Genomic DNA, 25884 nt, shown 5'->3' on the forward strand with positions numbered 1-25884 from the left:
TAGCTCTCAGAATAAAGCTATGCTAAAAAATATTCTTTTCTATAAAATTGCTTTTATTATGTAAAAGTGCAAAACATAGAAAAACGATATAAATGTGGTACCGCTGTAAACGTACTGACCCAAAGAATAAAGCTACCTTATCAATTTTACCACACCTGGAACAGAATAAAAAAAAAAACATAAAAACAATTCCTGAATTGTTGGTTTTTGTTTATTCTGCCTCCCAAAAATCGGAATAGAAAGCGATAAAAAAATGTCACATGCCTGAAAATGGCACCAATAACAACGTCAACTCATCCCGCAAAAAACGAGCCATCACATGACTATCTGCCAAAATCTGGAAAAATTATAGCTCTCAAAATATGGCGATGCAAAAACTAGATTTTACAAAAAATGCGTCTTTTAGTGTGTGACAGCTGTCAGTCATAAAAACCCCATATGATTCTGGTATTGCTGTAATCACACCGACCCGAAGAATAAAGTCGTCTAATCACTTATACCGCACGAGGAACGGCGTCAAAAATAAACTCTTGGGTTAGGATTGGGCTAGGGTTAGGGCTGGGTTTGGGGTTAGGGTTGTGCTAGGGTTAGGGTTGTGATTTTCTTCAAAAGTAAGAAAAAAAGATGACGATATGGCGACTAGTGTTGAGCGCAAGTGCTCGCTACTTGAGTTTGCATCCGGTGCTTTGGTATGCATTGAGTATCATGGGTATTTGAGTGACATGCTCGAGTCTCTGCCCCATATGGTTCATGGCCAAAAAAACTTTACGGGGATAGCCTGCCATGCACGAGCGATCCCCGCATGTTTTTTTTTGGGTGTCTAATAACCGTGAAACATGCAGAGCAGGAACTCGAGCATGTCACTCGAGCACACGCTGTACATGGTGCATACCCGAGTACCCGATGCAAACTCAAGTAGTGAGCACTTGCGCTCAAGACTAATGACAACTTATTCAATATGATGACCTAATGTAAACAAATTCTGTGTCGTACCTCTGGGTTCAAAATGTTCACTATACACCTTAATAAAATCCTTGGGGGGTATAGTTTCCAAAATGGGGTCACTTGTGGGGGAGCTCCACTGTTTAGGCACATCACGGGCTCTCCAAACGCGACATGGTGTCCGCTAACAAATTGAATGGAAAATCGGCTCAAATTGTTAGCGGACGCCATGTTGCGTTTGGAGAGCTACTGCGTGCCCAAACATTGGAGCTCCCCACAAGTGACCCCATTTTGGAAACTAGACCCCCCAAGGCACCTATCTAGATGCATAGTGAGCACTTGGAACCCCCAGGTGCTTCACAAATTGATTCATAAAAATGAAAAAGTGTTTTGTTTTTTTTCACTTTTTCATTTTTACAAATCAATTTGTGAAGCACCTGGGGGTTCCAAGTGATCACTATGCAAATTTCGCCAAATTTCCATTTTTTTTCACAAATAAACGCAAGTGATATCGAAGAAATTTTGCTACAATCATGAAGTACAATATGTCACGAAAAAACAGTCTCAGAATCAGGGGGATCCGTTGAAGCGTTCCAGAGTAATTACCTCATAAAGTGACAGTGGTCAGAGTTGTAAAAATTGGCCTGGTCATTAACGTGCAAACCACCCTCGGGGCTTAAGGGGTTAAGTGGTGAAAAAAATTTCCAAAATTTGGAAAAAATAAAAAATAGCGCCATTTTCCGAGACCTGTAGCGTCCCATTTTTCGTGATCTGGGGCTGGGTGAGGGCTTATTTTTTGCGCGCCGGGCTGACGTTTTTATTGATAACATTTTGGGGTAGATCCGATGTTTTGATCGCCCGTTATTGCATTTTATTGCAATTTTGCGGCGACCAAAAAACGTAATTCTGGCGTTTAGAATTTTTTCTCGTTACGCCGTTTACCGATCGGATTAATTCTTTTTTTATATTGATAGAGCGGGCGATTCTGAACGCGGCGATACCAAATATGTGTATGTGGGGTGATTTAAACTTATATTTTTTTAATTTTTTTTTCTTTTTTTAAAAACTTTTTTTTTTTTTTCACTTACTGCATGCTTCAATAGTCTCCATAGGAGACTAGAAGCAGCAGTTGTCCGATCGGCTCTGCTACATACAGGGGACCAGCAGGTCCCCTGTATGCAGCAGAAATGGTCCTGTGCTATGAGCGCCGACCACTAGGTGGCGTTCATAGCGACCAGATCATGACAACCACAGTAGTCTGCTGCAGACCCTGGGTTGTCATGCACGCCCATCGGCGACCCGCGATCACGTGACGGGGTCGCCAGTGGGCAGGGCTTAGGAAGCGCGCGTTAAATGCCGCTGTCGGAGATTGACAGTGGCATTTAACAGGTTAACAGCCGCGGGTTGATCGCGATTCCACCCGCGGCTGTTGCGGGCACATGTCAGCTGTAAGAATCAGCTGACATGTGCCCCGTTCAGTGAGGGCTCAGCGCAGCAGCCCTCACTGAACGGGCAGTACGCAAATGTGCGTACTAAGATGTCATGGGCTCTAAAGGGGTTAAAATTGTGCGGTTTAAATCTAGACACGGATGGCTTCTCACATGGACAATTATATATTGCGTGTTCTAGAGTCGGCAAACCAGACAACCTCTATATCTACGCCGTCAATGGAACAAAAAATATTGTATACCCACAAGCATTGTGAAATTAAATATGTTAGAAACGTGATCGCTTTTCTTTCTTTTCCATTTAACCAGACAGCCACAGCAATGTGTGACCAGGTACAGCTAATATATATATATATATATATATTTTTTTTACTTTGCCTCACTATGGAACCTTCACTTTCTGCAGTCTGATCGCAGGAGCACTGCTGTACCTCATAACCTGTCAGTGCTGAAGACACAAGTTAGTTAGATCATGCACTGCACATGATCTAACTACCTAGCTAGTGCCCCGGATGTCGTCATGGCAACAATCGGGACCCTGCGACGTCATCCAAGAGCAGAGGTGCTTCTGTCCCTCTGCCTGCTCGCTAAATGCTGTGATCATGGGCACCGCTCCCGGCACAGAGCAGGGTGTCACCTGTCAGAATCAGCTGACGCCCGGCGGCGATCGCACGTGCACAGCCTGTGTGCACGCAAAACTGCCTAGACGTATCCATATGTCCAAGGTCGGTAAGTACCAGGCCACCTGGATGTATGGATACGCCTAAGGTCAGAAAGGGGTTAAACAATATTGTCAAGAAAAATGGGTCCTATTCTGGTGCAGCCAAGCATTTTGTTGCCGAACATGATGGGGATTTGTCACACTTCAAACATTTTGGAATAGAAAAAGTCCATTATCCCCCGAGAGGAGGCAGTTGGCAAAAGCGCCTTATGTTATGGGAGGCGTATTGGATATTAAATTTAGACAGCAAATACCCTAGAGGGATGAATTACAAAAGTGACCTTATTTAAATCTACTAAAGTTTTATCTGTATTGTTCCCTTTGTCAATAGACTCGTATGTCCGATATCCTTTCACACCTGTTATGTATTTCTCGTTAATCACAGGTTTCTGTGATTGGTCTCTTTTTAAACTATCCAGAACCAGTGTTATTTAATGCTATACTATGATTAAGGGCGTCTTGGAAACGTGTCAGTTTAACCCCGTATGTCTTATGGCAGCTAAATAAAATTCTGTTTTTTATTGAGCCGCTGGAAGGGCTGCTCTCCCTTCTTTTTTCCTTCTATTGTTGCTGTGCCACACAAACTGGAGACATGGCACCCACCGGTTTTGCCTCCCATGGAATCTAGTCTTACAAGTGTGGCAACCTCCAACCAACCTCTTTTGTCTTAAGTCCCTAAAAGTTGATCCCTAGGACAATTATTTCTTATTTGAGAGTCTAACTACTTAAGCCATTTTACTAGGGCCCTACAGTAGCTGTGCATAATGGCCGCTATACTAGGTTTAAAAGAATAGGCTGCAGCTTGCCATGCTCCCCTAGGAACACATCAGGTTTCCTACCAAGGGGATCCTTCAGAAACCCTAAATCCTCAAAAGGGAAGAGCTACTTTTTTGGAAATGTTAGCGACGGAAATCAATTTTTGGGGATTTTTTCCACATTTCAAAAATACTCATGAAAAGGGTACTTTCTTTTAAGAGTATTAGCAACTGACAGCTTAACTGTTTTCTCCACTCTTTCCTAATAAGGGAAAGTAGGTTTTTATGGACCGAGAACACACAATGTTTGTGTTCTTCCAGGCTACTAAACATAGAATCCTGTATAGCCATAGATCCATGGGGTGGAAACCCCTAGAGAACTTTCAATAATTTCCCCGTGTCTTCTACTGGCAAGCACAGTTGACCATATTCACCATCAGACAAGGATGATGCTGAACAATCTGTATCGACTAACTCCCCAGGTTCCTCTAGTTAGTCTTCAGAGCTGAAATCTGTGGAGGAGGTAGCTCTGGTATGTCACAGTTCTTAGTGATGCTATTAAAATCGCTTTGAAAGCGCTTGTCAATCCGCATGCGGAAACACATGTGAATCCGCATGTATTACGCAGGAAAAACGCATGTACAATCTGCATGCGTTTTTTCTGCCAGGGAGATGCAGAAACGCTCAGGAAAAAATCCAGAGCATTTCTACATCGTGGGCACATAGCCTAACAGTATTTTTAACTTTGCCTTTAATTAATGACTTAATTTCTTGAAATAAGGAGAGGGTCTCTTCAACTACTGTTTTCTCTACACAAGAGCGACAAAGCTGCTTATTTTAAGCTTTAGGCAAATTCTCTCTGCACAGAGCACATTCCTTGTCCTTGGTCTTTGCTACCACCTTCCTAGGTCTATCCTAAGCATTACCTGCAGAGTGCACACACCTCAGCGTGCTACGTCACCTCCGAAGTCGGAAACTCCGCACATGCACACTCATGCCAGAAGTGTCATCCTTTGGCCGCATGACTCACACCCAGCCCCAACTTCAGAACATGGAAGAGGGCCGCCAGGAGCAGGCATCCCGTAATGGCCCAAGAATTGAGGGGGGGTAGCAGGGAAGGCAACTGCCCAAAGCCTATGGAACGGCTCGCCGGCCACCAGGATCTGCGTGGCTGCTCTTCTCATGGTACCTCCCGTCCACCCTGGAGAAATCTCCCCAAGTATGTCCTCCTCGCCTTGCAGGGACATCAGTCTTCTCTTCCAGGAACAGGAAACTACACACGGAGGAGTACGGAGAGGCATCATCATTTTATTTCAGTAGGTTTCCTGTTCCGGGAAGCGGGTTCTCTTGGTATGGTGCTGTCATGGTGAAGGGATTAAAAAACTGAAGGGAAAAAGCAGTAGCCACAGATTACTGACGTGGCTGATGGACTGGGTCCTGTGAATCAATTCGAACCAACTCCAATGCCCAGGTCTCATCGAAAAATTTAAATTAAGATGGACAGAAAGTTAAGGGGAATGCTTTCATTTAAATATATATTAAACCAAAACAAAAAAAAGGTATGTGTAACCTAGGCAAGTAGTTCCATATGCAGAGATATGTAAAAAATAACCTATATAAAAGGTGCAGAACTCCAAAAGTAAATATAAAAAAAATGTAATCTTTATTGTTAGATCATTAAAAACATACATTAGACAGAAGAACGTACGAATCGACAAGGTGAGCAAAAAAAAAAAAAAAAAGACCCCAAAAAAACCCACAACACTCCAATACATATAATATACAGTAAACAATAGAGATACTCTGCATAGTGGAGGAATGCTCTCGAGAGGTTTTGTACAAGTGCTAAAAAGATACATACATACATACATACATACATACACACTTCTGCACCTTCATTTATATCGTTTGTCATTTTTAAACATATACTGACAAAAGGAGAACAATTACTTCATTATTCCTCATGGAAATGTATGGAGAAAAAAAATGGCCAAGTGGGTGCATCTATTTCCTTGTGAATGGGCAGTGTCTCTAGAGTCTGATATGGTCTGTTCAATGTTAGACACCCTACTGACAAGATAAGGTTTACTTCTTGCCCCAAGCGATCACAGCTTATTTTTTTTTCATCTGCTCCGTTGAAATCAAAGATGTGATGTCCATTATTGTTTTAGCTAGTTTTGATTAAGATGATATTGTATGCTGCTCTATAAAAGGCGCTGTCAAAAATCAATAAAAACCATGGCTGTATTTTTCCATTACTAACTCTGCCCCTGTGTTATGTATGGTATGGCACATAAACCCCATTAAAGTGAATGGTTCTGTTTCTGTGGGAAAGCAGCCATGTTTTGTATCACTTTTAGACACTGGACTCCATATATACATCATCATTTTAGAACTTACTTCTCTTCCGAAGGGGCAAGTCCCGGTATGCCACATGCTTGTCTAGATGACTAAAAGAGAAAAATATGGAGTTCAGCAAATGTGAGATTTCAGTTTGATTATAGGAGAATCAGCTTTCACAAGAAAGCTTTGTTTAGTGAATCCTGCATTGAGCAGGGGGTTGGACACGATGACCCTGGAGGTCCCCTCCAACGCTAACCTTCTATGAAGTTGTTTGATCCCCAGACAGTGTAAACATGTCACCGACCAACCGGCGAAGAGGCAAAATGCTCATTCATCGGCTGATTGGATTGTTTATAGTCGGCAGCACTTAACCCCGTGTAAACAGAGGCTGCCCTGATAACAATATGCATTAAAAAAAAAAATTAAAATGGAATTTTGAAAACAGTTAAAGCCTGCAGTTACCAAAACAAGCAAGAAACATCTGTGCAGCAACAAAATATGTCACCCACAGTGAACATAGCAAAAGTCAAGGGCCGGAGATCCAGCAGAGAACAAGGCTCTGATAAACTGGGGTCCTATCAGATGGATTTCAGAGAAGGCCACACTGGTATGTTATATACTTGTAATAAAGCCTTCCAGGCAGCACCAGTATCACAGTCACAGTTCCCTTTCTTTTGTAAAACAACCAAAAAACAGAATTCAAAATAACCAAAAATATCCAATTTGCATCATTTACCTAGTATTATACAGCAATAATTACAGCTACATTATTGTAATAATTATTATTGCAGCACTTTACATGTAACTGATACAATAAATATAGCTTGTGGCATTTTATTGGGCAATTATGTCTATTATTTGGTTGGTTTTGACAATATAGGAGGTGTTAAGGCAGAACCTTTGGACGTTTTTTTTGGTGTGTAGGGTGTATTGTAGGTACACACCGTACATCCATAGTAATATCTACTTTGATTACAATGTATATTCCACAACTTTACAGTGATTGTCATACATGGATGTAGCTGTAATGGAGAAAGCAGAATATAGTACTGGGGTATTTCCCACAGGCATGCACAATGAATGGATCAGGGGTGGGCATGCTCTACCCCTGCTTCATTCAGACAGGGTTCAGCAGTGAACATTTTTTTGGTATTGATTGGGGTCCTAGAGGATTGACCCCAGCAATCAGTAAGTTATCTGCTACTCTAACTTCTGCTACGATGATAACTTCCAATCTTGAGAAAACATTTCAATAAAATCAATAGATGAACCATGAGTTAAAGGGAACTTGTCGCTTGACTTTTAAAAAGAAACCAACATCATGGTATTTGCAAAAATTTCTACATTTCTGTTTTTTTTTTTTCAGTCAAGATTGGGTGCAGAGTGTACTTTAATGAGAAAAAAAATGAACTTTTTAGAATTTACCAAATGGCTGCAATGAAACAAAGAGTGAAAAATTTAAAGGGGTCTGAATACTTTCCGTACCCACTGTAGATGACTGGTGAGTGGATGTGCCATTTTAGAATTTCTTTTATCCAAAATAATGATTTTAACAGGGGCATGTTTAGGAAAGTATTATCAAGCACTAGAATACTATGACGTTGGTTTCTTTTTAAAAATCATGCGGCAAGTTCCCTTTAACTCATGGTTCATCTATTGATTTTATTGAAATGTTTTCTCAAGATTGGAAGTTATCATCGAAGCAGAAGTTAGTGTAGCAGATAACTTACTGATTGCTGAGGTGCTGGTGTGGTGAAGAGTCCTGGCTGTTTGCACGCCTGTTCTGCCCATCTCAGAAGAGTTAGCACCGACCTTACGCAGAAAGTGGATAAAGGCTTATTCACATGAACATTTATAGATATGTGGTGTCCGAGGAAAAAAAACCTGGCAGAACACTGACTAATGTAATTCAATAGACTAGTCATGAGACAATTTTTCAGCACAGACCGAGCGTCCATGTGAAGAGAAAAGGAGGTGGAGGATAGAGAGAGAGATAGAGAGAGATATATATATATATATATATATATATATATATAATATATTCCAAGTCCCAAACCAAAATTTTCTATGCAAGTCTATAGGTCAGTGAAAATCTGAGGCAGCACACGGATGACATTGGTGTACTGTCCATGTGCTGTCCGTGATTACAGGGTAATGGATAGAAAAAAAAAAAAAAAAGAAAAATCACAGCTGGTAAAAACTGACACTGACCAAACACTGAAGCATCCTGGATCCAAAACACTGATGAGCAATGGTCTGTGCTGTTACATACAAGAAAAACCCCAACCATCTGAATGAGGCCTTAGAGTACTGGTGATAAGGCCAACTACAAGGAGTCTGTGGATTCATAAATGTGTCTCCCTACTGACAATATTATTATGGGAGGGCGGCGCGGAGCTGGCCGCGGGGAGGAGGGCGACGCGCAGCGGGGAGGAGGGCGGCGCGCAGCGGGGAGGAGGGCGGCGCGCAGCTGGCCGCGGGGAGGAGGTCGGTGCGGAGCGGGCCGCGGGGAGGAGGGCGGCGCGCAGCGGGGAGGAGGGCGGCGCGCAGCGGGGAGGAGGGCGGCGCGGAGCTGGCCGCGGGGAGGAGGGCGGCGCGCAGCTGGCCGCGGGGAGGAGGGCGGCGCGCAGCTGGCCGCGGGGAGGAGGGCGGCGCGCAGCTGGCCGCGGGGAGGAGGGCGGCGCGCAGCTGGCCGCGGGGAGGAGGGCGGCGCGCAGCTGGCCGCGGGGAGGAGGTCGGTGCGGAGCGGGCTGCGGGGAGGAGGGCGGCGCGGAGCGGGCTGCGGGGAGGAGGGCGGCGCGGAGCGGGCCGCGGGGAGGAGGTCGGTGCGGAGCGGGCTGCGGGAAGGAGGGCGGCGCGGAGCGGGCTGCGGGGAGGAGGGCGGCGCGGAGCGGGCTGCGGGGAGGAGGGCGGCGCGGAGCTGGCCGCGGGGGAGGAGGTCAGCGCGGAGCGGGCTGCGGGGAGGAGGGCGGCACGCAGCTGGCCGCGGGGAGGAGGTCGGCACGGAGCGGGCTGCGGGGAGGAGGTCGGCGCGGAGCTGGCCGCGGGGAGGAGGGCGGCGCGCAGCGGGGAGGAGGGCGGCGCGCAGCTGGCCGCGGGGAGGAGGGCGGCGCGCAGCTGGCCGCGGGGAGGAGGTCGGTGCGGAGCGGGCTGCGGGGAGGAGGTCGGTGCGGAGCGGGCTGCGGGGAGGAGGGCGGCGCGGAGCGGGCCGCGGGGAGGAGGTCGGTGCGGAGCGGGCCGCGGGAAGGAGGGCGGCGCGGAGCGGGCTGCGGGGAGGAGGGCGGCGCGGAGCTGGCCGCAGGGGAGGAGGTCAGCGCGGAGCGGGCTGCGGGGAGGAGGGCGGCGCGGAGCTGGCCGCGGGGCGGAGGTCGGCACGGAGCGGGCTGCGGGGAGGAGGGCGGCGCGGAGCTGGCCGCGGGGAGGAGGGCGGCGCGCAGCTGGCCGCGGGGAGGAGGGCGGCGCGGAGCAGGTCGGTGCGGAGCGGGCTGTGGGGAGGAGGTCGGTGCGGAGCGGGCTGTGGGGAGGAGGTCGGGGAGGAGGTCGGTGCGGAGCGGGCTGCGGGAAGCACAGCCCCTGCTCCTGACCCCGGAGGCTGCACTGACAGATTGCATTCCCCGTTGCTATTGGTGTAACAGCAGGGGCTGTGCCGGGAGAGCACCGGGCTCCTGCTGTCACACTCCGCTCTTGCGGTCATTCCGTGGATACTGCCGTCCCCCGTGGCCGCACATTACCGGGTACAGATAGAGCACTGCTCCCACCAGGATCAGGAGGAAGGTGATGGCGAATATAGCGAAGTCCAGCATCCTCCGTCCTGTGCCGGCAGCTGCAGCTCGGCCTATATGACAGGCAGCCTATTCGGCCATCGGCTCCGCCCCCTGGCAGCCAGGAGCAATCGATCTGGAATCCCGGAAGCGTCGTGGAAGTCGCTGACTAGTGACACGTGGGTAATTGTGGGGAGGAAGGAGCCGGGCGGCGCTGTGTGTCTGAGGCTGTGTAGAGCAGGTTGTGGCTGCTGTGCACGCTGGGACTTGTAGTTCCACAACGAGCTTACTGTAGCACCATGAGGAGTGTGCACTGCTGAGTTCTGTCAGCTCCATGCTACAGAGGGAATCGCGGTTTCACCTCCTTATAGTTCTGAAATATTTAAAGGGATTAATTGATTAAAAAAATGACCTTTATTTCTTAGGGAGCAGGTGAGTTATAAATTGCTTGTTTACATGTATTTTGCTCTAGTAATTTGTATTCATGGCAGCTGTAATACCTGCACCAGAAAGTAGTGTGTAGTGGAGGGAGCCTGTGACCGGACCTGTCCATCAGTCTGCCCCATCATCTGTCATTGTGAGACCCGGAGAGTGGTGCAGTCTATGAGGAAGACCATCCTACAAAGCGGAGGAGAACCTGGAATATTAGCGGCTCAAAATCACATCCACAACATATTTGCTAAAGTAAAGTGGCCACCAGTCTAAGGCTGCGGCAACCCAGCGATGTGTCGTGTGACTAAAATCATTTGTGCACCTTGTCGGCCACCTGCTGATGACCAATTGTTTTAGGCTGGGGCTCCACGAAGACACCGCGACACTGGATGTAATGATTTGCTATGATGTCACGTGCAACATCGCTGTACATGTTTCCAAAGGTATTGGACGGTCTGTTGCTGGTCACAAATCACACACTTGCCATAGACGACAATGCAAGTGGAACGCCAGCACGGCTTGTCTGCAGCTTGGCTGTTACAGTAACATCAGCACTCAGTCATACAGCAAGTGGTTTTGGTCTTGTGACTTGTAATTGCTGTGGAGTGACCCGTGTCCTCGTGCAGAGGTGTATCTAGGTCTTCTAGTACCCGGGGCAAGAATTCAGTTTGGTGCCCCCCATCCCTCCCTCGCTCCTTCCCCATCACATGTGATTTGCACACTAAGGCCACGGCCCCACTATCCGTATTCGGTCAGTATTTTTTCTCAGGAGTGGGTGATAAATGCAGAATTGGTGACTTGTTTCTATTTTACCTTTTCTCTGATTGTTCCTCACCCAGTTTTGGCTCCCACTCCTGAGAAAAATACTGAAGAAATACTGATAGTGGGGCCGTGGCCTTAGTCACATGCCAACAAGCTGCTCTTCCTAATTCTGAGAGAAGCAGGAAGAAAAGCTCGTTGTCACGTGACCGTAACTATGAAAACCACATATGAGTGAAGTGGCCATGTGATGACTGATGGAACCTGCAAGCAGAGCTGAATCCTGACAGTGAGGATATTACATAGTAACATAGTTTGTAAAGCCGAATAAAGACTTGCGTCCATCAAGTTCGACCTGTTAGTTCTGTAATTGCTAAAGTTGATCCAGAGGAGGGCAAAAACTCCAAATGATTTGGCCAATCTTCACCTGAGGAAAAATTCCCTCCCCACTCTGAAACCAACAGTCAGAATAAATCCCTGTATCAACCTACTATTTTATTTTTAATTATACGCTGAAATCTGCCTGGTATCTAGAAATGCATCCAGTCCCCGCTTGAACTGGTGTAGTGAATCTGACATTACCGTCTCCTCACTCAGTGAATTCCATATTCTCACTGCTCTTACCGTAAAGAACCCCTTCCTATGCTGGTGCTGAAACCTTTTCTCTTCCAGTCTTAGTGAGTGCCCTCCTGTTACCGTAATATCCCTCCTTTTGAACAAATCCCGGGCAAGATCTCTATACTGTCCCCTAACATATTTGTACACATTTATTATGTCCCCCCTCAACCTTCTCTTTTCCAGGCTGAATAGTCCTAGTTTTGCCAACCTCTCTGGGTATTGCAGTCCCTCCATTCCCTTTATTAATTTTGTTGCCCTCCTTTGTACCTTTTCAAGCTCATTTATATCCTTTCTATATATTGGGGCCCATAACTGAGCACAGTATTCCAAGTGTGGTCTGACCAGTGCTTTGTACAGTGGAAGAACAATGTTCTCATCCTTTGCAGCTATACCTCTTCTGATACATCCCATTACCCTGTTTGCCCTTACAGCAGCGGCCTGACTTTGGGCACTCCAATTTAGTTTGTTATCAATCAAGATGCCCAAGTCCTTCTCCATCTCTGAATTCCCCAATGATTTCCCATTCAGTGAGTACTGGTGACTTCCATTTTTCCTTCCCATATGTATGACCTTACATTTCTCCTCGTTAAACCTCATTTGCCATTTAATGCTCCACCTACCCAGCTTATCCAAGTCCCTCTGTAGGTTTGCACTGTCCTCTTTTGTATTAATTGTTTTACATAACTTTGTGTCATCTGCAAATATTGATATTTTACTATTTATCCCGTTGACTATGTCGTTAATAAAGATGTTAAATAACATTGGGCCTAGTACAGACCCCTGTGGTACCCCACTAGTGACGCTTACCCAATCTGAGTATATTCCATTTATAACCACCCTCTGCCTTCTATCCTTTAGCCAGTTAGCTACCCACTTGCAGACATTTTCCCCCAGCCCCATCATTCTCATTTTGTATACCAAGCTATTATGTGGCACGCTATCGAACGCTTTTGAGAAGTCGAGATACACGACATCCACTGGTTCCCCCTGATCTACTCGAGAGCTAACCTCCTCATAGAAGTCAATCAGGTTTGTTTGGCAGGAGCGATTCCTCATGAATCCATGATGGTTCGGGATTAAAAGATTATTAGCATCAAGATGCTCCGTAATTGCCTCTTTAATGAAGCTTTCAAAAATTTTGCCCACAACGGACGTCAGACTCACCGGCCGATAGTTTCCGGCGTCACTTTTCGCTCCCTTTTTGAATATTGGCACTACATTCGCCTGTCGCCAATCAAGTGGCACAGACCCAGTCTCAACAGAGTCCTTAAATATAAGATATAACGGTCTGTCTATCACATTACTTAGTTCCCTTAGTACCCGTGGGTGTATGCCATCAGGTCCTGGTGATTTGTTTATTTTAATGTTACTGAGGCGTTTCTGTACCCCAGCTTGGGTTAGATTAGTCATACTTAGTGGAGGATTAAGCTTGTCACTTCTCATTTCTCCTGTTAGTTCGATTTCCTTTGTGAAAGTTGTTGAAAAAAAAATTATTTAATAGATTAGCTTTATCCTCATCTTTCTCTATGATTTTGCCTTCCTCACTTTTTATCGGTCCAATATTATCCGATTTAATCCTTTTACTATTTATATACGTAAAGAACAGTTTGGGATTTGATCTACTTTCCCTAGCAATACGTCTCTCTGTTTCCTCCTTCGCTATTTTTATTTGTTTTTTACAGGTTCTCGCTTTTTCCTTGTAACACATTAGTGCCTCCTGTAAGGCAGCGCTCGTCATCATACTGGGGGTAACTCGCTTCGCTGCGTCAATCAATGCACACGTGCAATGTCTTTACGTTTTTCACACAGTGTTGCAGTTTATTAGGGCACTTCATAAACCGCTGTTCACACACAGTTCATCTTAGTCCGCCACCGGCAGGTTTACACACATAAACAATTCATGAGCCAAGTGGCACACTGGCCCACTTGCTCCAGGGTACAGCTTACGGCAAGGTAATAAAGTAGCAATGTTCATATCACAATGTCCATATAGCACCGGGTATTACCTTTGCCGGGTATAGCTGTCTCAGTCCGTTACTCTGCCACCACTGTGGCTCTGCGGCTTCCCAGGTAGGGGTCTCCAGCCGTCGTTCCCTCAAAGGCCACTGACATCCACACAGGATCCAGGCTCTGCCTTCCAGGACTCTTACTCAAGCCGGCTCTCCCTCAAAGGCCACTGACATCCGCACAGGATCCAGGCTCGACCTTTCAGGTACCAGGCTTCACTTCAAAGCCGCTGCCTTCCAAGGCCACTAGCATCCGCACAGGATCTAGTCTTTGCCTTCAGGCTGCCAGGCTTCACGGTATCACGATATCCCACACACATGGGGAACAGGCCTCACGCCTCTCACACAGAACACACCTGTCTCAAATTAAGCAGGGTTTATATATGCTGTGCACAGACAGCCACATACTGACAGGACCTTGCTGATGTCACAGTCATGTGATCAGTCAGCTGTGTGTATAGGTCCTGTGTGCTGTCCCAGTCACGTGTACTGAGCTTTACTGTGCATACAGGACCTGTGTGATGTCACAGTCATGTGACCAGTCAGTTAAAGGGGAAGATACATGGTCCGGTAAACACATCCTGGACCATTTACAGTAATGCTAGCAAGCTGCTGCATTACATATCCCCCCCTCTGTTCAAACTTGTGGGGGGTTGAACACATAATATACACAGTAACATTATAACCCCCAGCTCACAGAGACCATGAACTTTACAATTGTGCTACTCAGCCCCTGGAACCTTAGTCAATGACATTAGCCCATTCTTTAGGGACCTACCATTTGTCACTGTCACTGACTTCGTCAGGTCACCTTTCCGGGTCGTAACTTTGTCAGGTCTCCCCCGCTCCCAGCGGTCAGTTGTAACCTTGTCAGGTCTCCCCCGCTCCCAGCGGTCAATCAAAACCCTGTCAGGTCTTCCCCGCTCCCAGCGGTCAATACAGCAGTGCGACTCACATGCCCTGGTATCTAAGGTCCGGTTCGACTCCGTACTGTCCTGTCCTCTATTGGGTCGTTTGTACGGGCTGCTCAAACCTGAGTTACTGGAGGTCTCACTACCTCTAAACCCACGCCCACTACTCTCAGGACATCTTGAAAGGTCCCTAACTTCAGCTGTAGCTGTTCTGTTATTTAGGGGGCCCTTTCTCTGTCGGGTCTCACTATTTCTAGACGGCTCCCATCTTCTGCTGCTCAGATGATGCGGTCTATCTACTCGCAGTCTAGCGAGATTCAATTGTTCTACCTCCTGCAGGTAGGTCACTCGGTACTCAATCAGCATGCGTATATATTCTAGGCTTTCTTCTGTTCCTACAGTGGAGAAGGACACCATGCCGTCTTCATCTGGTATCCAGTCCTGATGATCACGTGGACTGCTTACTTTCACCACACCAGACTTCTTGACCATCATCTGCATGGCTCGACCGCTTCTCCCAATGAGCTTTCTCACCAGAACATGAGGCACCCGGATGACCTCTTCACGCATACTGTGAGCTTTTCTCCTAAGCTCCAGTTGCCTAACGGCTTGTTCCGTCTTCAACCGGAGAAACCGCTTCGTACGAATACATCGCCAGTGCATGTCACTTAGGATAGCCACCCTCTTCACTGTGACTTCGGTCGTGGACAGGACCACCAGCTGTTTAGCTTCTGAGGTCAGGTACACCTTACAGGCTCCCACGGCTTTCTTAAACTCCTCATGCACGAACTCACGGGTGCATTCTTCCCTCAAGTCCTCGGGTACATCTACGAGGCACTTGTACCGAGACGTTTCGGTCTCACCAGTGGTTTCCAGACGATCAACCAGCTCAGGTTTCAGGGACAACTGACTTCCAGCTTCTTCACCCTGGATGCTTCCCCTGAGCTGACTCACAACTACCACTTCACAACTTTTCGTCTTGACCACCTCCACTTCACCTTTATCTTCCAACACCATACTCTTAGCTCTCCTCAGGTCTACCTTCTCATGGTCTAAGGGAGTAAGTGCAACTTGTTTGCCTTTTCCCTTCTCCAAGGAGACCTCGTTCACCATGTGACACTTTGCTAGGCGACCTTTGAGCTCCAAAACTTCTCCTTCCAGCTCAATTACTCGCCTCTCAGCGGCCCGTCTCTGAAGCTCTTCCTGCTTCAACTGCTCTTCCAGCAGCAGAGCTCTCTCAGACCTCTCCGTCTCCAATGTGCCCACTCGGCTCTCAATAGCCAGTCTCTCACGCTTCTCTTGCGTCCACTGGGTTTGTAGCAACTCCTTGAGCTCCCTGATCTCGGCTCTTACTTCCACCGAATCATCCAAGCTCGCATCACTCGAGGAGGTATCTGCTTCACACCTCCCCTCACCAGCGGCCAACTCCTGGCCCTGGTCTGTGGATTCTCCGACAGACTCCTCCATCTTTTTCCGCTCAGCTTCCATCTTGCTGACTGTTTCTTTAAGGTACGTCTCCGCCTTCTGGAGAGCATCACAGGACATCTGTAGCTCCTTCACCTGAGCTTCCAGATCTAGGGTCTTTCCCCGGAGACCATCATTCTCCTCACGGGTGTCTTGCAGAGTGGTCTCAACCGCTTGGCGCACTTGCTCTGCACCCACCTTATCCTCCTCTAGTTTTTCCTTCACCTTGAGGAGATCCTCATAATCTCTCTTACTCTGTTGCAGTTCCCTACTGCGTTCACCACACTCCTTCTTGAAGTCACACAGCTCCTGGTTGAGCTGTTTGCGCAGTCGTTCTAGGATTTGTTCGCGTCCAGAAACACCATTCTGCCGCGCCTCCTTCTCAAGCTTCAACTGCAAAACCTCTTCCTGGATTTTGCGGCGGTCCTCCTTAATTGCGTAGAACATTTCCTTCCACTGGTTAATTTCCTCGTTGCTTCCCTTTAGATCTCGCTGTAAGTCCTTCACAAGCTGGTGTATTTTCTGCTGTTCAGACTCCAGGATCAACTGGATTGAGGACACGTTCCCCAGGTTTCCACATAATTGCTGCCCGTCACTCTGACCCTGCTGGCCGATAGGTTCCAGCTCTTGGTCACGACTGGCCGCCTCCCCTTCCAGGGCTGTCAGATCCTTCTGACTCGGTACCGTACCGGAGGTTGCTACTGGCAACGTCACCTCCTCTTCTACCTCTAATGGAGGATCCACACTTGAAGCAAAGGCACACAGTACTACCCTCTCTTTATTTTTATTTTCAGCCAAGTCTACAGGAGCAACCTTTTTGTGGCCCTTGCGCCGTCTACGAGATGGGTACTCTCTCACCTCGTCTAGCCCCTCCTGACTGAACTCACTTTTTACTTTAATAGTGTCACAGTCAGCTACGGGGTCTGTGTCACTACCCATGGTGTTGTGGACTAACAGGTCACCTCCCACTTTGACGTCACCCCCTTCTACTGGAGTTACCCCGTTATCAACGGTCACATTGTCATTTTTAGGAGGCACCAACCCACCACCAGTAACAATTTTCAGTTTTCTACACTCCACACTCTTGTGAAAATCCGCCCCTTTTTTAGACTCCGCCCCCTTTTTAACAACCACACCGGCAGGGTAATTTTTACACAAAAAATCAGCAGTAGTCTTAGGACTCAGTTCACAACATCTCTTACCACCTCCCCGGGCACTCTGGGACAACACTGGCGCCCCCGGAGAGTCCATAGAATGGTCCACTGCCGCCATTCCATATGGTGCCCACAGCTCCTGCGGTTCCTGCACCATGTCCAGTAAAAGTTTCCCAAATACCTGCTCCGGTCCCAACCGGCCCTTCAACTGCTCAATAGCTCCAGACAGATCTGCTGCTTTGCTCACAGGCATCGCGGTACACTGTTCACACTAGCACTTCATCGCTCTCCCGGAAAAATTTTCGTGGCCCCACCAAGCCACCGCTAAACCGGATTTGAGTGCGATGAGAATCTTCGCAACCCCGCCGAGTTGCCGCAAGATGCTTTATACTTCGTGAGCCCCGCCGAGCCACAGCAAACCAGGTTTGAGTGCGACGCCAATCTTCGCAACCCCGCCGAGTTGCCGCAAGATGCTTTATCCACACTCGTCATCCTGTGCCGTTGCCCCTAGCAACCGGGGTTGTCGTTGCCACTAGCAACCGGGCTGCCGTTGCCCGCACTCTCGAACCATATGTAAGGCAGCGCTCGTCATCATACTGGGGGTAACTCGCTTCGCTGCGTCAATCAATGCACACGTGCAATGTCTTTACGTTTTTCACACAGTGTTGCAGTTTATTATGGCACTTCATAAACCGCTGTTCACACACAGTTCATCTTAGTCTGCCATCGGCAGGTTTACACACATAAACAATTCATGAGCCAAGTGGCACACCGGCCCACTTGCTCCAGGGTACAGCTTACGGCAAGGTAATAAAGTAGCAATGTTCATATCACAATGTCCATATAGCACCGGGTATTACCTTTGCCGGGTATAGCTGTCTCAGTCCGTTACTCTGCCACCACTGTGGCTCTGCGGCTTCCCAAGTAGGGGTCTCCAGCCGTCGTTCCCTCAAAGGCCACTGACATCCACACAGGATCCAGGCTCTGCCTTCCAGGACTCTTACTCAAGCCGGCTCTCCCTCAAAGGCCACTGACATCCGCACAGGATCCAGGCTCGACCTTTCAGGTACCAGGCTTCACTTCAAAGCCGCTGCCTTCCAAGGCCACTAGCATCCGCACAGGATCTAGTCTTTGCCTTCAGGCTGCCAGGCTTCACGGTATCACGGTATCCCACACACATGGGGAACAGGCCTCACGCCTCTCACACCGAACACACCTGTCTCAAATTAAGCAGGGTTTATATATGCTGTGCACAGACAGCCACATACTGACAGGACCTTGCTGATGTCACAGTCATGTGATCAGTCAGCTGTGTGTATAGGTCCTGTGTGCTGTCCCAGTCAAGTGTACAGAGCTTTACTGTGCATACAGGACCTGTGTGATGTCACAGTCATGTGACCAGTCAGTTAAAGGGGAAGATACATGGTCCGGTAAACACATCCTGGACCATTTACAGTAATGCTATCAAGCTGCTGCATTACACTCCTTACTGTTTTCCTGTTTTAATCTCTTGAATGCCTCTTTTTTGCTATTTAACGCCCCTTTTGCGTTCTTGTTCAACCATATTGGTTTCCTCTTATTTCTGGCCCTTTTATTCCCATACGGTATATACCTCTCGCACTGAGTATTCAGAATTCTTTTGAAGGTTTCCCATTTACTATTCGTATTCCCTTGATTAAGTACTTTGTCCCAGTCAATAAGTTGAAGGTTTTCTATCAGCTGATCAAACTTCGCCCTCCTAAAGTTTAATGTTTTTGTTGTTCCCTTATTGATAACCCTACTGAAGGGCATTTTGAAGTCGATAATATTATGATCGCTATTACCTAGGTGCCCCCCTATCTGTACCTCAGTTATTCTATCAGGCCTATTAGTCAATATTAAGTCCAACACGGCGTTCCTGCACTAGTTGGGAGAGATAATTATCCTTAATATTTGTCAAGAACCTTTTTCCTTTCTGAGATCTACAGGTTTCTGTTTCCCAGTTAATATCCGGGTAGTTGAAATCCCCCATTACAATCACTTCATTATGTTTTGCTACTTTGTCTATTTGTCCTAATAGCAGATTCTCATTCTCCTCTGTTATATTTGGTGGCTTATAGCAGACCCCCAGTAATATTTTATTATTATTTTTTGCCCCCTCTATCTCTACCCACATGGACTCGACCCCCTCTTCTCCCTCTCCTATATCTTCCCTTAGTCTGGGTTTTAGACATGACTTTACATATAAGCAGACTCCTCCAACTTTCCCCTGTTTCCGGTCCCTTCTAAATAAATTATAATCTAATAAATTTACCGCCCAGTCGTAGCTATCGTCTAGCCAAGTCTCTGTTATACCTACGATGTCATACCTCTCCTCCAATATAAGCGCCTGCAGCTCATCCGCCTTATTGGTCAGGCTTCTTGCGTTGGTCAGCATGCAAGATAAAACTTTGGGGTTATTTAGCATCCTATTCTTCTCTAACGATCTAACTTCACTATCCCCACCCCCCTCTCCACCCTCATTATATTCACTTCTCCCCTTCCCCCTTGCTTGCCTCACATCCCACCTATTTCCTTGGTTTCCCCCCTGTTAGGATTGGTTACAGGGCTTTATTTTATAATTAAAGAGATCGTCCAGGTTTGAGATGAAGGTCTGCAGTCAGTGTGTATGACTGCAGGCTTCTGAATTCTCACAGCGCATGTACTGCACACTTTTAGGATTCTCCCTTGCTGGTAGCAAAAGTGGATAGTCATGTCATCACAAGGATGAGATTTGTATACTTCTGGCCACATGGCCACTTTCCGACTAGACGTGTCCGGCTTCGCTCAATTCATTTTCATTGAGTGAGGCCACGCATGTCTAGTCAGCACATGACCACGTGTATGCAAATCACTGGCATGAGAGAATCCTGACAGCATGCAGTGCGCACTTTGAGAAGTTAGGAGTCTGCAGTCACATAGAATGACTGCAGACTCATCACAAACGTGGACAACATTTTTAATGCTCCTAACATAAATAAAAATGTCAGCATTATAAAAAACATTTACATCCAGGTATCTTATAGATGTAGTTATCTCTGGAGTCGTTCTCTTTCTTTTCTTCCTCTTGTCCAGACACATGATGAGTTTTCTCATCCACAACTCATCTCTGCAGACTTCCATTTTCTCCGGTCTTCTGCAACAAATCCCCACACGATGCCCTTAAAGATAGCAGTGTCATTATAATGCTCCTGAATACAAATATCTGCCCTACACTGATCCTCTGAATAAATAATTGCCCCTCACTATATTCTCTGCACAAAATATGACTCCCACATTGTCCCTCATATGGTACATGCTTGCCACACTGACCTTTCCTTTCCATACTGGGCCCCCTCTTCACACTGCCCTCACACTGTGTCCCCCCTGTAACTCCCAGTCTCTGTACTGTGCCCCCTCATCACACTCCCCATCCTTTGCATACTGTTCCCTCCTGGCTGTGACCTTACACTATCCCCCCATGCTATCCCCCACCCACTACTCAGTCTCTATTCTGTGCCCACTCACAGTTTTCTTCCCCCATACTGTCTCCTCACACTATTCCCCTCAATAGTCTCCTTACACGTTTCCCCTACCTCCTCATATTTCCTCCTCACACATCTCCCCATACTGTGTCCGCACACATCCCATCACCCTTGCTTCCCATACTGTATCCGCACACATTTTCTCCCTCGCTACCAATAATGTGTCTGCACCGTCCCCCACAGATTAAACCTCTCCCCTCTACACTGAATAAATATGCCCCCTTGCACAATTAATAAATATCCCCCCTGCACAATGAATAAATATGCCCCTTGCACAATGAATAAATATCCCCCCCTGCACAATGAATAAATATGCCCCCTGCACAATGAATAAATATCCCCCCCTGCACAATGAATAAATATCCCCCCCTGCACAATGAATAAATATCCCCCCCTGCACAATGAAAAAAAATATCCCCCCCTGCACAATGAATAAATATCCCCCCCTGCACAATGAATAAATATCCCCCCCTGCACAATGAATAAATATGCCCCCTTGCACAATGAATAAATATCCCCTCCTGCACAATGACTAAATCCCCCCATGCACAATTAATAATTAGCCCCCTGCACAATTAATAATTGCCCCCCCCTGCACAATTAATAGCCCCCCATCCCTGGGCTGAATCTTCGGTGTCTTCACCTCCACAGGAGCACTTACCACCGAGGCACTGCTCTCTCTTGTGGACACCGGCGAGTGACGTCAGCAGCGCAATCACATGACCTGATCACGCTGCTGATGTCGCTCTAAGCCGACGGTCAGAGCTTCAATCATACTTCCGTCTGCAAGATGCAAGTACAATCACTGGGAGCTGGCACGCTGCAGCTTCTGTGAGAGGGCTCTCAGATTGACGCCCACTCAGAGAACGGCCGAGTCCCAGGGGCGGCAGAATGCAGCCGGGGGGGTGGACACCTCGGACCGCCACATTAGGCGGCCCAACAGCGCCCCCCCTGCCAGCTGTGCCTGGGGCACACGCCCAGGTTGCCCCCCCCCCTAGATATGCCCCTGTCCCCATGTACCCCCCCTCTCCCGCTTTAGAGCTTGAATTTTGCTATAGATAAAACAGCCAAGTGCAGACAAGTCGTGCACATCGTGTGAGACTTGCATTGACGTCTATAGGACAAGTAGGTCACGTGACCAGCAACAGAAAGTCCAACTTGGGCTAAGTGCCCACGTTGCGGAACTGAAGCATATTTTTTACGCTTCTCCCTGGCGGGAAAATCGCATGCGGATTTTACATGCGGTTTTCCCGCCAGGTAGAAGCGTTTGTGAGGCGTCTTTGCATGCATTTCCGCATGCGGGTTATCAAGCACTTCTCCAAGTGATTTAAGCATCACTTGGAAAAGTGCTTGACAACTTGTTCACACTATATAAATCCATGCAACCGACATGGATTTATATAGTGTGACCAAGTAATAGTTAAAAAAAAAAGAATCAGAATGGTAAAAAAGAAAGTTTATACTCACCTTCCGATGCATTCTTTGCCCCGTCCGGAGTCTTGAGCGGCTCACGCTGTTGTGTGCAGTACCTGCGGTGAAGTCATTGAGTCATGTGATGGGTCACATGACTCAATGACGTGGCAGGTCCTTCACACAACAGCGCGACGGAGGGAAAACATCGGAAGATAAGTATAAACTTTATTTTATTCTTTTTTTTACAGGTTCTTTGGTACCCAGGTCTGGATGAGAGTCTCCTCTCATCCAGACTTGGGTACCATCCGCACATTGATTCCGCTGCGCTTCCGCAAAATTAATGAACATGCTGCGGATTTTTGACCGCAGCATATACGCTGCGGAAAAATCCGCAGCATGGGCATTGACATTGTGGAATGCCATTGGGGACCATGGGGTGCGGATATACATGCGTTTTACAAGCGTTTACGCTGCAGAAATTCCGCAGCATATACGCTTGTAATACGCAACGTGGGCACACAGCCTCACATGGAAAAATATGCAACTGTTGCGGTTTTTGCAGGTTGCAAAGCAACACCTTCAGAAATCATTACATCCAATGTTGCAATGTGTCACTGTGATTTCAGTGTCATGCGATACATATACGGTGCAAAATACAGTGTACAGTGTATTATCAATGTGATCAAAGGATTGCATTTTCACGTCCCTTGTGGGACTAGTAAGCATTGTGTAAAAAAAAAAAAAAAAAAAGTTTTAACTTTAACAGTTTTAAGGACTTCCCGACTAATGAAGTATACATACATCATTTCATTCATGCTATCACAGTGATGAAGCTCACGGTGAGCGCATGAAGGAGCCTGCTATTTCTAACAGACATCGATCACACCAATCACTGTGCACAGAGGTGATCCGATCCCATAATGAGTGCTCTGTACTTCCTCATTGTAGCTACAGACGTGTACAGGGTGGTTTCTGAGTCGGATCTGTAGCGCTGTTCGGAGCCTTGCGGTGCCACCGACTTTTTCAAGCCTGTGCCATCACTGCTGGTGTTCCTGGTGCTGCTGAAGAAGAAAGAAGACATTCCCAATCCGTTCCTGATACCTCATGTTTCCTAATCCACCCCAATCCCACTCCCCCCCCCCTCCCCCACCAACCTCCCTTCTGCTGCCGAGCGCTGATCAGTACTTGATCGCTCAATTTTTGCCAGTTTTTTTCTTTTTCGTTGCTTCCTGCAGCCGCCGAGCGTTGATCAGTGACGCAAATCACTGATCCGCACTCGTGCTCGCTGTTTTCCACAACTTTTTTTTTTCGTCCCTGTCTATTTTTTCTCCCCCCTCCCTTTGCACCACTCCATGTGTGTGGCCATGACTAATACATTTATTTCTGACTTGCATAACTCACATATGCCAACCTGATGTACTCTACAAAACTCATATGCCAACCTGATGCACTCTACACAACTCGCGTATGCCACCACATTAAAAAAAACATTTGGTCACTGGGCTGTGACATGCGGTGAAACCCCGCCCACAGCCCATCAATCGGGGTGTGCATCACTGAGTCACGCCTCTGGATTCCCCGAACTTGTTGTGACCTCAGCGGATGTCAGAGCAGGCTGCAGTTGGCGGTCACGTGAGGCCCCGTGAGCGGACGTGCTCTTATTTATGTCTTGTCATGTGCAATGTGTTTTACTTATAGAGAGAGTAAAGGAACAAGAAAAAAACTAAGCATATTTTTAAACTAAATACTTTATGCCTGTGAGAAACCTTTATGTCAAGCTTTTATAGAGAATACCTTATCAAAAGAGTAGCAGTTTTATTCCGGGAATTTGAATTAGGAATACTTTAATGGAATGTCCGGTCTAAGGATTCTCCAGGAATCTAGGAGAAAACAAAATAAGCAAATACCCTGCAGTAAATAAATAAATAGTACATGTAAATAACATAGGGGACTTAGTTGACACTACTTTGGTAGAAAGAGCGTAAAAGCCATCCAACTGCTACAAGGTGTACCCAACCATATCAAAATCAAACATCAGAATGATATCAGTTTGTGGCTAAATACCCTGTCTAACCAGGGAACCTGACAATTAATAATTACTATTATTATTATCCTTTCAAACCAAAACTATATGACACAGATGCCTTACCATTAAATTGTAGGTTCATTATTTGATTATTTAGGTAGTGATATATAATAATAATTACATAGCAAAAGTAAATTGGGAGTTTGCAGCCAGTTCTTGGGTGGATGGAAAGAAAAATTGACAATAAAGAAATTTTATCATTAGACCCCTTGAAGAAATTATGCAAATGTAGAGTCACTTGGAAATAGATATGTAGTAAATTAGTGCCTCCCAATTTACTTTGGCTATGTAATTTACCATGCAAATAGCGTGTCTGAAACTCGTTAACACATCAGGATGACAATCAGAATGTCAGATATTAAAAGTAAAACACCCCTGTAGTTTGTGTGCTAAACAGGCATAATTAAAAATAATAATAATATTACTATTGGGATTTGAACTGTGACACTGTAGTTTCAGAGGCTGATGCCTTACCATTGAGCTATCCAGTCAAGTGATAGTAGCTGGCAGCTTTTCTTGTCTTATGAGATCAACCATGAAAATACTCAGGGTGACTAAAAGTCATTGTGATTCTGATGTTTGAAGAAAGTCACACATCAGACTCGCACATCAAAATCAAACATCATTTGAATTTGGCTTTCTTGCAGTCTGTGCATAAGTCCCAATGAGTTTCAATCAGGTTTGCACTGAAAATCATATAACCAAATATAACTCCTAGGTTTCCTTCAACTGAGTGAATAGCTCAGTGGTTAGTGCACTGGTGTCTGGGACACAGAATTTTAGGTTCAAGTCCCATCAGCAAACAGTGACTTTTTTATTATTATTAAAAGTCACTTGTCAAAATTACTTGTTAGAATCACTTGTCAGACAGGGTATTTAGCCTCAAACTGACATCATTCTGATGTTTGATTTTGATATCTGATCATGTCCTAAAATGCACACTGTATGTATGGATTTAGACCCCAAATGACACATATAGGGAACTAACTGAATTTCTCCTGTGTGGCATTGAGATATTTACTAATAAATTAAATCAGCTATGGAAAAAGGTTATGAATGTGTTAGCTATAGTTTTACCTAAAAAAAACAAGCAGATTACTGCTAACATAGAGGCTGTGTATCTTGTAAGCTGAAAGTAAAGTATAATATTGATTTTAGTCCAGTTACTAATGCAATGCAAATAGAACTACACTATTGAAGTACAGCATCCTTGTGTCCCAGAACAGCGCTGGGTCAAGAGTTACTCACTTTTTGTTCTAGCGATTAGACTGCCTAAAACGTTCCTACTTTTTTCAAATCAACACAAAATTGATTTGAATATGGACAATTTTATTTCACATATCACAAAGTCAGTGTAAAAATATCCATCCCTTGATCAAGTTCAACTTATTTGTACTTTTATTTTGTTTTATAAAATTAGATTTGAGGTAACTAGCCATTTTAACCCCTTAACGACCACTGTAACATATTTTTACAGCGGCAGTTAAGGGTACTTATTCCTCAGCGCCGTGAAAATGCGTCGGTGAGGA

At 46.4% G+C, this 25884-nt stretch overlaps 2 protein-coding genes across 4 annotated transcripts in view; one reads left to right on the forward strand and one right to left on the reverse strand.

The window, feature by feature from the left end:
• Positions 1 to 10128, reverse strand: part of CYP20A1 (cytochrome P450 family 20 subfamily A member 1) — a 69567-nt gene extending 59439 nt beyond the window's left edge. The window contains exons 1-2 of the mRNA XM_073646429.1: positions 9941 to 10128; positions 6267 to 6316 (exon numbers count right to left, since the gene is read on the reverse strand). Coding sequence (XP_073502530.1) covers positions 6267 to 6316; positions 9941 to 10012 — 122 coding nt within the window. The 5' untranslated portion in view covers positions 10013 to 10128. The remainder of the gene's footprint in view (positions 1 to 6266; positions 6317 to 9940) is intronic.
• The window catches only part of LOC141161519 (alpha-aspartyl dipeptidase-like), a 78399-nt gene continuing 62311 nt past the window's right edge, over positions 9797 to 25884 (forward strand). For 2 of the 3 annotated variants that reach the window (XM_073646432.1, XM_073646433.1), the window contains exon 1: positions 9797 to 10149. The gene's annotated coding sequence lies outside the window, so the exon portion shown is untranslated. Of the gene's footprint in view, positions 10154 to 25884 lie in introns of all 3 variants that reach the window. The other variant, XM_073646434.1, reaches the window with a different exon arrangement.

Source organism: Phyllobates terribilis, unplaced genomic scaffold (genome assembly GCF_046119375.1).
Source record: "Phyllobates terribilis strain yellow unplaced genomic scaffold, ASM4611937v1 Scaffold_9__5_contigs__length_417890890, whole genome shotgun sequence".
Classification (NCBI taxonomy): Eukaryota; Metazoa; Chordata; class Amphibia; order Anura; family Dendrobatidae; genus Phyllobates; species Phyllobates terribilis.